Consider the following 13,054-nt stretch of genomic DNA (forward strand, 5'->3'; position numbering starts at 1 on the left):
TCACCTCTAAAAACGAGAAGTCATGTGAGAGTTAACCCATTGCAGTACTGCCACAGTGACTAGAAGCGTTCTACCGCAGGCAGTTAATCTCCTCCCTCCCGTTCTTTTCAGCGTCTGCTGCTGTGGTCAGCCCCCCCCCAGGTGGATCATGTCAAAGCAGTTCTTGAGGAACATCACAAAGTACTACACAGGATGGGGCTCCAGACAGGTACATATCAATAACTTGTGGTCAGGCCCTGCAACTCGTTTATTTTACAGGAGTTTATGAAAGCTGCCACAATCCTTTAACCACAGCCGCTGCTTTCATGCGGGTCAAATCACGCAAGATAATACAGGCAAGACGATGATTTTATCAAGGGCTGCTTACAGAGCACTGAATTCTCACGCGCTCTTAAAAAACTGTGAGCTCAAGGGGGTTTGAAATTTTTACCTATTTTTGCCTATTGTATAATACGTGAGCCCAGCTGGGGCGTTCTCTGGCAAGCAGCGGTCTCTGTCATTTCAGCAGGCTTTTGATAAGGCACGAGGCAGGCTGGTAGCTTTAGAAGCCCACCACAGTGGTCCCACTTCCACAGTTCCTGTGGGATTTGCCTTTCCTCAGGCTTCAATACCCATGAATGCTGGGAAACAGCAAGTAATGAGAGGCACAGCTCAGTGGGAAACACAGCCTGGGGACCAGAAATAGTAAGCAAAGCACTTCAAGGGTACCTTATATACCCACATATGTTTGCTACAAAGCTAAAGTAATCCAGGCTTTTCCCACAGCAATGCCTTGTCCCTAGGGATTCATTTTTTATTAGAAAGACACTCTAATAAGCCTCCAAATCTATGTTCAGGAAAACCCCTTAGTGCATTCAATCCACAGAGATTAAGAAGAACTTAAAGCCTTCCAGTTTATTACCAAAATACAGATTCGCAGCCTATTTGGATGGTGATGGGAAAAGGGATAGATATATTGCCTCTGACACAACCATTTCTATTATTCCTCACTCTGTTTTCCTGCGTTTGTGTAATCAATAGTAAGTTAATCTATTTACAGCAATTTTATATCAAGCATCGGTTTATCTAATAACCTACAGTAATAGAAATTGCAACTGATAAAAAAATGCTTTCCTATTATTTGAGTTTTCTCAACCCAGGATTTAACTCATAAATTTAACCTCCACGTATCTGCAGAGTGGAAATTATTGCAAGAGGAGCTGCGGGCCTAAGCCAACATACACCGGAATTTTTTACAACCTAGACCCGCATCAGAATTTGGTGCTTGAAAACAACTGTAAACATCTTTATAGGGATAAGCAAGGGTGAGCTGTTGTGTTGGAGGTTACATGTGGAAAAAAACCAGAAAATTCATGCTGCACTGAAGAGTCGACCTGCTAGAAACCAGTTGTACAGTGCACACAGGCCGGTTTAAATGCAAGCATGCAGGCAACCCTTTCCTTTCTAAGGCAGAAGTCACACTGGGAGAGAAGGAAGAACAGAGTAAATAACTGCCATGAGCATTTCCATTTCCAGTTTTGCTGCTGAAACTGGAGTGGAGAAGAAAATCCAGACCAGGATGCAAGCTTTTACAAAGGTTTCCAAAGGCTGGACCTGGGTTTTACCCGGCCTGTAGTCAGTTAATTATTGATGGACATCACCTATTCTAGTACCTTTCCCTGTTCCTTTGCCTCCCCAGATTTTTTAAAGACTGAAGACTTTTTAATGTGAGCCACAGAATGCTGACATCTCCTGTTGAAACATCAGGACTTGAGCAAGCCCAGCACACTGCACAGAGTTGAGTTTGGAAGGGACCTCCGGAGACACCTCATCCAGCCCCCCGCTCAGGGTGACAAGTCAAGGATGCACAAAGGACGGAGTTCGGTGCCCTGTGCTCAGAGCCCCGCAGACAGCTGGCGGTGTTTAGTCTTACGGGAGATTGAATTCTGCTCGAGGAATCTGTTTGCCAGGATCACGCGGTTAACTGCCAAACACAGCGCGGGCTGAGCCGTGCGAGAGGACTGCCTCCACAGCACTTCCCATTTATGGTGTTTACTGAACGGTTTGGCTGCGGGGCTAGTAAGTCAGCGGCACGGAGGAGAAGGCTTAACTCCAACAGCTCCCTGTGCGAGCCAGCTCAGAGAGAGAAGCGGGAGATTCCCCTCAAATCTTTCAAAGCAAGACGTACAGCAGGTTCACACACCGATCTCGATCTTGAAAAGATCTCCAAAGATTTCCAATGCAAATAAACCCAGCTGTTAGCAGAACTCACACCAACAATGCTATCAACTCAAAAATAAACAACAAAAAAGGCAGAAAATAGATATTGGGACACTCATCTCATCTTTCTTCCTTTCTGTGCAACATTTTTCTGTCTCAGGCCTGAAGTGATATGGCCAAAATATTTTCTGCGAGTTCTCCAAGAATTCCAAACTTGATTTATAGTGGCAAAAAAAAAAAACAACCCAAAAACATGAGACCTCCCTGTTCTCAAGACATGTAGGGACATTTCTGCTGTATCACTCCGGTTGGTACGCTGTTTGGCACACCAAGGCCGTGAGAACAAGATGTTAAAAGACCTAGCAGTGTTCTTCACACATCTACCTTCCATCCTTTTGTAAACGGAAGGTGAGATTTCCATATCCTTGGGAGATGCTTTCACTGAAGAGCTGGGCCAGATTATAGGCTGGGGGTTGTGCCTTGCATTAGACACAGGACAAAATGTTAACCCTGGACTGACAGTGCCCTAGGCCCGTGCGAGTCAGGGCGCTTAGGGAAACCCGAAGGAGGCTGAGGTCCACTCTGTGCACTCTGGCAAGCTGTTTATTTTGCTGCGGCTAGTCTGCTAGCCCTGCTCTGCAGCAACATGTACGCTCCTTCTGTCCCGAGTCTTTCCCTGGAACACCACCAGGTCATCATTCACACCCTGGCTTTGTCTGCTCACAGCACCTTTGTTTCCCACAGCATCTGAAAGGGATGCCACCCCAGAAATCCCACTAGCAAAAGCCTTGCTATACCAGTGAGAAACTCCATTTGGGAGAAATGGTCAAAATCTGATAGACTAGGCTATTTCAGTTGGAAGGGACCCACAGCAACCATCTATCTAACCACCTGACCACTTCAGGGCTGACCAACAAGCGCGTCGTTAAGGTCATTGTCCAGATGTCTCTTAAACACTGACAGGCCTGGGGCATCACCACCTCTCTAGGAAGCCTGTTCCAGTGCCTGACCACTTCCTACGGACCAGTCTAAATGCCCCCGGCACACCTTCGAGCCATTCCCACGTGTCTTATCGCTGGATCATTCTCCCATCAGGGAGAAGAGCTCAGCACCTCCCTCTCCACATTCCCTCCTCAGGAAGAAGCTCCATTAGAGTGCAGGGGACCGGGATAAAGAGTAGGCGTCACGGCAGATCACCCTGCAGCCAGCAGACTGAATTCCGCACTGACAGTCCCACTGGACGTTTCTGCAGCCTAAGCGATGTTTACTCTTGACTCCAGAACTGGCAGCCTTATTTACGACTAACACTGTTCACAAGTTATTGACATCAAGGAATGGCTCCTTTGTCACTGTCACAGGCGGCAGCTCCAGGGGACGCCGGAGAGCCTGTATACCTACCGAATGCATTTCTAAGGCAGCCCAGCTGGCCCACCACTAGTGAACTGCCCGGCTCTGGATACCAGGCTGGCACGGAGCACTGCCAAAAAGGGTCTTCATACAGGCTAGATCAAGCCAGGTTAGCACATGAACACAGTGAACACGCGCATACTGCAGAGGCAGAACTCCACCTTCGCGGGCACAATCGCTACTTTTTGTGTGGCTGCCCAGGTAGAATTCAAGTTAATCGCCATGTATCATGATTTATGACGATATCGCTTTCTTTAGAAAAAAAACTTGGGCTGTGTGTGAGCTGACATGCAGTGGAAGCACAATGGGGAGAGGCAGTCACATCAAGCACAAGTACCCTCAAGGACGCTGCTGATTAAAGGAGTTACAGCCCCTCCAGCCCCTCCTTCCTCTGGTAAATCCACACTGGTGACAGAAGAGTTACCTGTGGTAACATCAAAATAGTCCTGTTCGCACTGTTGAGTGAGTCATCAGAAGGATACCATGCTAAGAACGCTTTTAAAAGACCCCTCAAATAAGACTCAGCTTGAGAGCAAGGAAACATTTGAAGTTAGACTAATACAAAGAAAGGAAAAAGAAAACATCCAGCAGCTTTGGATTTCAGGGTCAAAGCTGGTGTCAGAAAGGAATTCCCAAGCCAGGCTTGTTTGGCACTTCAGTCCAGAATAGATAAGGTAGTTCTAGTATGCCATTCTAGGGTGGTCAGTTGTCTCTTTTTGATAATTTTATCATACAAATCTCTCCAAATAAGAATTGCCCTGGAAAAATAAAAAAGTCCGTGTGTGTGGAGTGGCCACCAAGGTTTGGCGCACATGGAAACACCTCCAGCAGTACACACAGCTGGATACAGAGCTACACAAAGTTCCTGCCCTCCCGCTTCCTCGCCTGCAAAGGAACAGCCTGCTCACCTGCTCGCTCACACTGTGACTGCACTAAAAGTGCTTAAACATCTCAGTATCGCTCATCTTTCCGGTTGGTAAAATCGAACCCCTATTCTTCTTAAAGTGAGATATCACACTGCTTGACAGAATTCTCAGGAAGAAGTGCCGAAGCAGGCTCTGGAGTGCTGCATCTGCCTAGTCCGACAGATCTCCTATCCCAGATGCACACACAACACACTCTGGGATGCTGCTACGTTATGAGGACATTTTTGCCTTTTAGGGCAAAAGACGTGCATACACTTGCAGACTAGTAAGGACAAGGCAGGACCTCCTCAACTGCAGCGCGGGGGCCCTGCGTTTGTTTTTCAGCTCTGTTTTCAGTTTGGTTGGCCGTACTAACCTAGGGATGCTATGCTGCAAGCCAGACAGGTATTTAAGTTGTTAAATCTCTGAGGCTAAACTGAAGAAACACACCTTTAAGAACTTGCCACCTACAAGGAAGTAGCTTGTACTCTACATACAGTAGCTTACGTGTTTGAAATGTTCAGGTGTCTCTTTAGCCACCTAACTCAAAGACAGATGCTTCCCTTAAGCAAACCCATCTCCTCTTTTCCTTCCTTTCGTACCACCCTACTTCTCCTCCTGCCTGTGCTGTTCACAAAGCAATTCTTCAATTCTCCCTTTCACAGCCTTCTCTCTCTGCTGGTGATGAATAGCCCTTGCATGTACACTCCCAACCCTTCTCCATGCCTCCTCCCCCCACTTCCCTAGACTTTTGATAAAAGTATTCACGGTGAGGAGAAACGCACACTTCACCCTGCTCTCAAACCAGTCCCTGAGATCACTGAGTCCCTTGATTTAAAGTCATTTTTCAATTACCATTTCCTTGTGAGGCCCTGACACCCTCTGCTTTTCTGTAAGCACTGGCCACTCTTTTGCTTGTCTAAGAATCTTGCTCCTGTAAGTAAAATTTCCAGGAAGTTTTTGCACCGGAGCATGTTGAGTACACGTTTAACATCAGCTGCAAGGTACTCCACAGGCTTCTAAACAGCATCAACATGTCTGCTCCCAAAACCAAGAGAACTACAAAACTCACACAAAAGTGCTAACCATCTTACCAAAAAAAAAAAAAAGCAGGCACAGATATATCCTTCGAGTCTGTCTTGCTGCCTTGGTAATTTTAATTCTAACACTGGGAAACAAATCATTTAAAGAAACATTTCACCTTTTGATTTGCAGTCTAAGGGAAAACATCCACCTGACAGGTGCTCTTCTGTTTGTGACTCTCTGCCTAAGTACGAGGCACTAGAGGCACTTCCAGCCCTTCGCCGTTTTACTTGGGATGCTGTGGTTTTTAATTGTTCCATAACCCCTCTGTAGACTGCGTTCCTCCTTGGTGGCTACTCACTCTGATGTACCGTGCCTGCTGGTACACAAGTTACTACAACATGCATTTGTTTAGCAACGTTTGTGCAACAAGACTGCGTTTTGGTAAATTCAGGGCAGTCTAGCACTCATGGAAAGGAAGCTCAGTGAAGCTAGGTTGGAAGGCAACTCATAGAAGGAACATAAGCTGGGAGAATTCATAACTGCACGAGAACAGCAGGAAAAGGGCCAGGAAAGGAATGCAGACAGCAATGCTTAGTGTCAGAAGCCAAGTCTGTTTTCCTCCAGAAGAACACACACACACTATTATCCAGCTCTCACTTGCTTTGGGACTGATTTTCAGTGATGAATTCTGATCAGAGCCTCCTCCCCTCCCGCAGATGCCTACCGCAAACCCACCTGCACCACTGCTGCTTCTGGAGCGTTTTATCAGCTGGGCTGATCCTACGGGATAGTTCGATGGCTGTTTGGGCTCCCCTCAGCTGCTCTTGGAAACATTCTTTGGGGTAACATCATGCCCGTGCTTCCACAGTTACTCAGGCATTAATGGGTTTTACATGCATTTTGGTAACTTCCACTTTTCCGCTGGAACTCAGAGTGTTCCAGAATTTGGGACAGTGCACCACATGGCCAACGCGGGGCCACTCCCAAGAGTGTTACGGTGACCATCCATTTTACCTCACAGCTTAGTGTGCACAGCATCTGACCACCTCACAGCTGAGAAGGCCAGCAGATGTAGGGGTGGGGGATTTTCTTCTTTCTTTTCTTCTGAAATGAAACACTTTTCCTGTCGCCATCTCCACTTTGTTTTTCATTTATAAGCAATATTAATGCAATTCCTGACATTTAACTTTTGCTCATTCTGCAAGCACTCATCCCTCATTTGCATCCAAATTTGGTTCCCCTCTTAGTGGAAATGATTTATATCAAGAAGCTGTCCGGAGAGAATGTTTTTTGTATTGATGGCACAAATACTCTATCATTAAAAGCTTCCACACTTGTTTTGCTTTTGTCTCTCAGTGCTGTCTCTAGCCAACATTGTGTTTCACGTTTGGTCCTGGAGGGCTGTAAGAAGGCAATTAAAAAAAAAAAAGCAGCAGCTTAGTCTTACAAGGATGACCGCTGTTAGTGACCCATACGGAGTGCGGGACTGAGAATGTGGGACATTCTACGACGCATGGGAACGGAGCTTCTTTGCTGCTCATGACAGCTTACCTCTGACCTGTCACTACACTAACAAACCCCCTTCCCTTTCCCGTAGTGCTCTGAAACCAAATCTGACTGGGTCAAGTGTTCCACCAGGCTACTGGTCTGGAATGTCTTTGGGATGTTTAACAAGACTAGACCTGTGTGTTTTGGAAAGTCTTCTACAGTCCTTTATATTTATGTTATGCTTGAAACGGAGCAAAATGCTTCCAAATAAATAGTGACTTTGGAAAGCTGTCATAACTATTTCCTCACTGCAGGCAAGCGAGACATCAGCCTTCATTTACCTTCGGCAGAAATGTCTATCTTGGAGCAACAAAACTGCGGCCTCCCAATTAAATCTTCCGAGAGAGGCTGCTTATTGCAGCAATCACCTTCTTTAAAAGATTAATGTCTAAGAGAGGTCATTCGGAGACAGAAAGAGAAACAACCCACAATCCTAAGACAACATCCCTCATGACTGGAAAAGACTCCTACCTGAAAGCCTTCCTTCCACCTGGTTCTATTTTACGGTCCCACTCACACCAGATGGAAGAGTGACAGGAACAAAACAAACTGGTTTTCCAGAAAGCATCTCCCGTCACTGCTCTGATATGCTGGTTCCAGCAGCGACTCTGCTGGGCTCTCAGGTGACTCTAATCTGCTTGTCCAGAGATCAACGAATGACTGCAGTAATCGGATTGTGAGGGCTACCGGCTTCCCAACACAGACACGTGTGCTTGGGAGGCTGCACCGAAAAAAGAAATCAGTTGTGAACAGACGGTGGTGGGGGAGAAGGGGGAAGAGATGGGAAGTTGGGAGAGCGCACTGCTGGCAGGGAAGGGGAACTAAGGTCAGGAGCCAGTGAGCAGGAGCAGCAGTATCTGCAGAACAGTGTTTGCTCACCAAGGGAGGCAGCGTCAGGCCTCTCATCAAAACAGCAGAATGCAGAGACAAGCACCAGTGATGGGTGGCTGCAGAGCATCAGAGCCCACGGAACACCCTATCACTGCCCATGTTTCGTGCCTCCCATTTGAAATCAGTCAGTCATGCTGCTGCCTGCCAGGAGGATGCTGGAGAACTCTCAAGGAGCCTGCAACAGGTCCGGTATTTTGTTTGTCGTCTAACACGGAACTGCAAGAGAGACAGACATTCTCCTAGGAGTCAGCCCTCATGTAACGAGCGCTCCAGCTTGATACCATACCTCGAGAAAGTGGGAACAAGTGATGGGCTGCCTCTGTGACAGGCAGAGTCTGTTTGCACAGGAACAAAACCTTCCCGCGCACAGTGCTAATTTGGCTCGGTGCAACAGCAGACAGAGCCTCTCAGATGTCCATCCCTGTTCCCACTTCCCTCTGCAGCCTGTAACCTTGTGTAGTACCCCCAGGTAGTGGTGCGACTGTCAGGGGTTAAATGTCCCTTCGACACACCTTTTCTCCAGGTGGACCTGCCCTGTAATTCCGTGTCAGTGATTAGTGAACTGCAGAGACAGCCATGTATCAGAAGAATTATCTCCAGTAGGAGATGACCTGAACAACAGTTTTGACGCCTGGCAGCTGCCCTTACCTCCAGACAGTACCAGTTATTAGCACTGGTCCTTCTGCCTGTGAACTCCGACGGCCACAGCTACAGCAAAGCACTAACACTGCCTTACAGCCAAAGGCAATTAGCTTCTCCTCACCTCAGTGTCCTACCCACAAAAAACAAGTTACAGTGTGCAGCCACCCTCAAAAAACCTGATTAATATTAATACTGAGTGTCTGCAGTGTCTACAATTGCCATCAGTACATAATCACTGTACAGTTCAGGGGACTGGAATGTACCCTGCACACCCCTGTGAAGAGCTGTTTCCTGGGGTTTTTTGAGTGGGATGCCAGGGGTATTTTAAAAATGGCTTGTGTACTGGTTTTCATTTCATAAAACATAACGAAAATCGTAATAGTAAGTGGGAACACCAAAACAACTGCCTAGCCTACACACAACGGCAGAAACAACTGGGTCATGCACATTGTTTAAAAGCTTTTAAAAAATTCGTACATTGGCCCCAAAGCCTCCCCAATTCTGATTTTTCTGTGTATAGAAAACGATCCATAAATTTGATGGGAAAAAATTCTAACATTTGTGGAGCAGCAAATGATACCATTTCAGGAACATCTGTCATTAAATATTTGAGTCACCTGGACCATGTTTCTCACCTCTCAGGTTTTCTTGCAGCAGACCAATTAACCAGAACACCTCACTTGCTGGAGAGCTCAGCTACAAAACGTCCTCACAGTGAAGACGTTTGTTAGGCCGCTTCTCAAAGAAGCATGGCATGTTCTCTCTAGTTCACCTCTACCTGTATTTCGGCCGTAAGAAACTGCTGTCACAGGGAAGACGGCTGTCAGGATTCGATTTAGTCTGATTCCTTTACAAGGCCAAAATTAGCTTCACCTTGATTAACTTGGTTACTCCACAGACTACCTAATGGATCTATCTCAATTTACTCCGCCTTCACATCACTTACTTAAATGAGATCCCTTCCTTAAGCCACCTGGAGATGTTATTTTCCTCATTTAGAAGGTGCCACTTTTTTGCCTTTGAAAAATACAACTGTACTCGACTGTTATTCAGACAACTCACTCCAGGTAAAGCTCCCCCAAGGACCACAGCAGCTATGCCCCTCTACGATGCCCTCGCTGCATTAGAACAGCAAAGTCACCAATGGCAATATGAAGTGAGATGTAGACCCAGACAGAGTCAGAGACACGTCTGAGGACCACAGTAGCGAGTAAAGGAAAAGCTGAATTTGGAGACCGGTCTGGGACTGATGATGTGCCAAGAACATCCATTCCTTCTCAGATTAAACACAACAGGGAAATATTTCTCTAGCAATGAATGAACAAACCAAGCACGGCACGAAACCTGGAAACCTAAATCACCCTGGGGACAAAAAGCAACCGGAGAGAGACGGCTTACAACTCAGAAACAGTGTTTACAGACTTCATTCCAAAAACCACTGTCTGGTCAGGGGAGGGGTTTTGAAGCTTTATCTCCTTCTGCTCGTACGCTGATTCCCTACGGTAATCTGTCCGCAAAAGCTGAGCATTTAGAGAAGTCTTAGCAGCAACATTCAGACTCTCAAGAACTGTGATGCCAATAAGCACTTGCTACAGAGTCTGATGGAAAGAATGTATGAACAGATAAGCAATTTGGAGACACGATTTTAAATCTGGTACTATTTTTGGCAGGCAAATCCGCATTGTCTTGGAGAAAGTTACTGTAATCCTTATGGCAACAGGGACACAATGGGTTTTAAGGAGGAAGTGGAGGGGACAGCTAAAGCTGTGAAAATGTTTTACCCAGGGCTTCACAGCCTGTTCACACACGTTCTTCACTCTGCTCTGTTCTTCCCCCCCACTCCGTGACTCCCAGGAAATAGAAACGGATGCCAAACAGAGGAACTAGCTCCCTGTAACAGTGGCAGTGCCAGACTCGCTGAAGTACAGGAGGAATCCACCTCAGAGCAACAGCGACTACGTAGCCTGAAATAGCTCAGCAGAGCACACGAGCCGAGGGACACGTTAGCATTGCACATCAACCCTTAAATAACTCCAAAGGGGTTCGTAAGAGAGGGGCTGTTGTCGTGGTTTGTGTGTCCCATGAAGAACCAGCAGGTGCCATGTCAAAGACAGGTCCCTCGAGGAGGAGCGCTCTTGACTGGCCCACAGCTGATGCAGATGAAATACTTCAGAGAGATTGATTATAAATGACAGCTTTGAGAACAGATTCGTTTCAGGCTTATTTTGAATTGAGGTCTCCCTGTTTTGTGCCTTTTTTCAGGAGGGGGAGGGCAGGGAGGGGATGGCTGCATTTCCAATTCAGTAATCAAGAAATTAACTCCTGGGTCTGGAGAGTTCCTGTGTTTTCATTTTAAGCCTGTCTAGGGTTTAAAGCGGATTCCTGCAGACAGAATTGGGGCAGGCATAGCACTGAAGTGCTGTAAACACACATGGCAGAACTGACAGATGAAGAGACATCCTGGGAGCCCGGGGAGGGGGGTACACTTCCCACCCAGCCATGTGTACGAATCTGGAGCAGGCACTGTTTGGTCACAGACAAATGGATTAGTTCCCTTGGCAGCTGTCACTCAGCAGTCTGTGGGACAGGCAGTGCCAAACACTATAACTCTGGGAAAAAAATAATTTGCAGATGGCAGATACCAAATAGCATCTTGACTGTAGCAGGAGGGGGTTGTAGAGGGAGGGAGCTGATCACCTCCAGGCTATAAAACAAAGCAGCTGTATAAACTGATGTAGGTGAGATGATAAGACTAAAGACCGTGATGCTGAATGATACACCTCTCTGTTCAGTTTGTCTTACTCAGTGTTCTTCCGGCACCTCCACTGCCACAGTTCTGCTCATTTAGAGATGTGCTGCTGCCAGTTAGCTGACACACACCTCCTCAGAATTCTCTCTGATAAACCCTGGTAGCAGAAGAACAACATTGGCATTTGCTATCGTAACCGCAGATCCTGGCACTGGTCTCTGTGCTCTGCCTTTCAAGAGAAAGGGGTAGCATCTGCCTCCTCACCACAACACCCTCTGCCTGATAGATGATGTTGCACGCCCTTTTCTTTCAGCAGCAATGATCCCTCCTACGCTGGTACACCTCTTCCAAAGCGAGCCTCACTGCTCTCTACCACCCTAAGCCCTTCTTCGTGCAGAGTCTAAAGAACAAGTCCTGTGAGGAGCAGCTGAGGGAGCTGGGATTATTTAGCCTGGAGAAAAGGATGCTCAGGGGAGACCTTATCACTCCGTACAACCACTTGAGAAGTGGTTGTAGACAGAGGGGGGTTAGTCTGTTGTCCCAAGTAATACAAGACAGGATGAGAGGAAATGACCTCAAGTTGTGCCAGGGGAGGTTCACGTTGGACATTAGGAAGAAATTCTTTACAGAAAGGGTTGTGAAGCCCTGGAACAGGCTGCCCAGGGAGGTGGTGGAGTCCCCATCCCTGGAGGGGTTTGACAGACATACAGGTGTGGTGCTCTAGGGACATGGCTTAGTGGTGACCTGGCTTGGTGCTGGGTTCACGTTTGGACTTGACGATCTTAAAAGGTCTCCTGCAACCAAAACGATTCTTGGTTCCGTGGTAAGGTCAGAGCATTAATACCTTTTCCTGAAACATGCACATTTACATTTCACAGTCCTGAAGGACTTCAGTTGCCTGACACACCTCAAAGGGAAAGAAAATGCACCCAGATGACAAGAGCTTAGAAAAAACATGGTATCCACTTACAACCACCTCTGTTAGGGAGACAAGATTTAGGGAAAACCAACAACAGGTCATATTATGGCAGTAATTACAGCAGGCTGAGATATTCACCTTTGACTGTGACCTGAGCACTGCAAGATACCTGTCCTGTGTTGTTTTCAGCCAGACAGGTATAAATGCCATCATCTTCTGGTAGGGCATCTTGGACGGTCAACTTTGCAACTCCGTCTTCAAAAGTGGAATGGGCGTACTGAATTGGCTGGTCTGCAGACAGAAAGGAAGAGAGTTGTCTGAATACACCAGCCCCAAGTTTCCAAAGCACTCTGTGTTAAATCTGGATGCCTAACACCAGCCAGCACGTTAAAGGGCAGAGCCAAATCCCGCTCCCTCGTGCACAGCCACTGCTCTCTAGTGACCACCACCAGCAGCATCCCAAGCTATCAGCAGAATATGGTTGTCAGACGCATCTCGCCATATGGTTCTCTGGGTGCTACCTTAAGCAGCAGCGAGAGGAGAATATTTATCTTTGAATTTTGAATAGATTCTCTTTCAGATGGATAAGAAATGTCTTGTGCGTTTGCTTCAGACATCATCTCCATCTTATTAGAGTTACTGCCTAGATGTGCAAAACCTGTGGGGCATGGAGAAACACTTGAAGTCCTCCATCAAGTACACTGTAGTAGAAGACATTCCAAGAGAGACAAAAAAATCCACGATGGAGCCAAGAGGCCGAGTTACACA

General features: G+C 46.9%; 1 protein-coding gene across 1 annotated transcript in view; it reads right to left on the bottom strand.

The window, feature by feature from the left end:
- The window catches only part of LOC104490227 (myosin light chain kinase, smooth muscle-like), a gene marked incomplete at both ends in the record, with an annotated part of 25,748 nt that extends 13,171 nt beyond the window's left edge, over positions 1 to 12,577 (bottom strand). The window contains one exon of the mRNA XM_010132485.1: positions 12,425 to 12,577. Within this exon, the coding sequence (XP_010130787.1) occupies positions 12,425 to 12,577 (153 nt within the window). The remainder of the gene's footprint in view (positions 1 to 12,424) is intronic.
- Between the last annotated feature and the right edge of the window lie 477 nt (positions 12,578 to 13,054).

This window comes from Buceros rhinoceros, unplaced genomic scaffold, assembly GCF_000710305.1.
Source record: "Buceros rhinoceros silvestris isolate BGI_N320 unplaced genomic scaffold, ASM71030v1 scaffold16983, whole genome shotgun sequence".
NCBI classification, from domain to species: Eukaryota; Metazoa; Chordata; class Aves; order Bucerotiformes; family Bucerotidae; genus Buceros; species Buceros rhinoceros.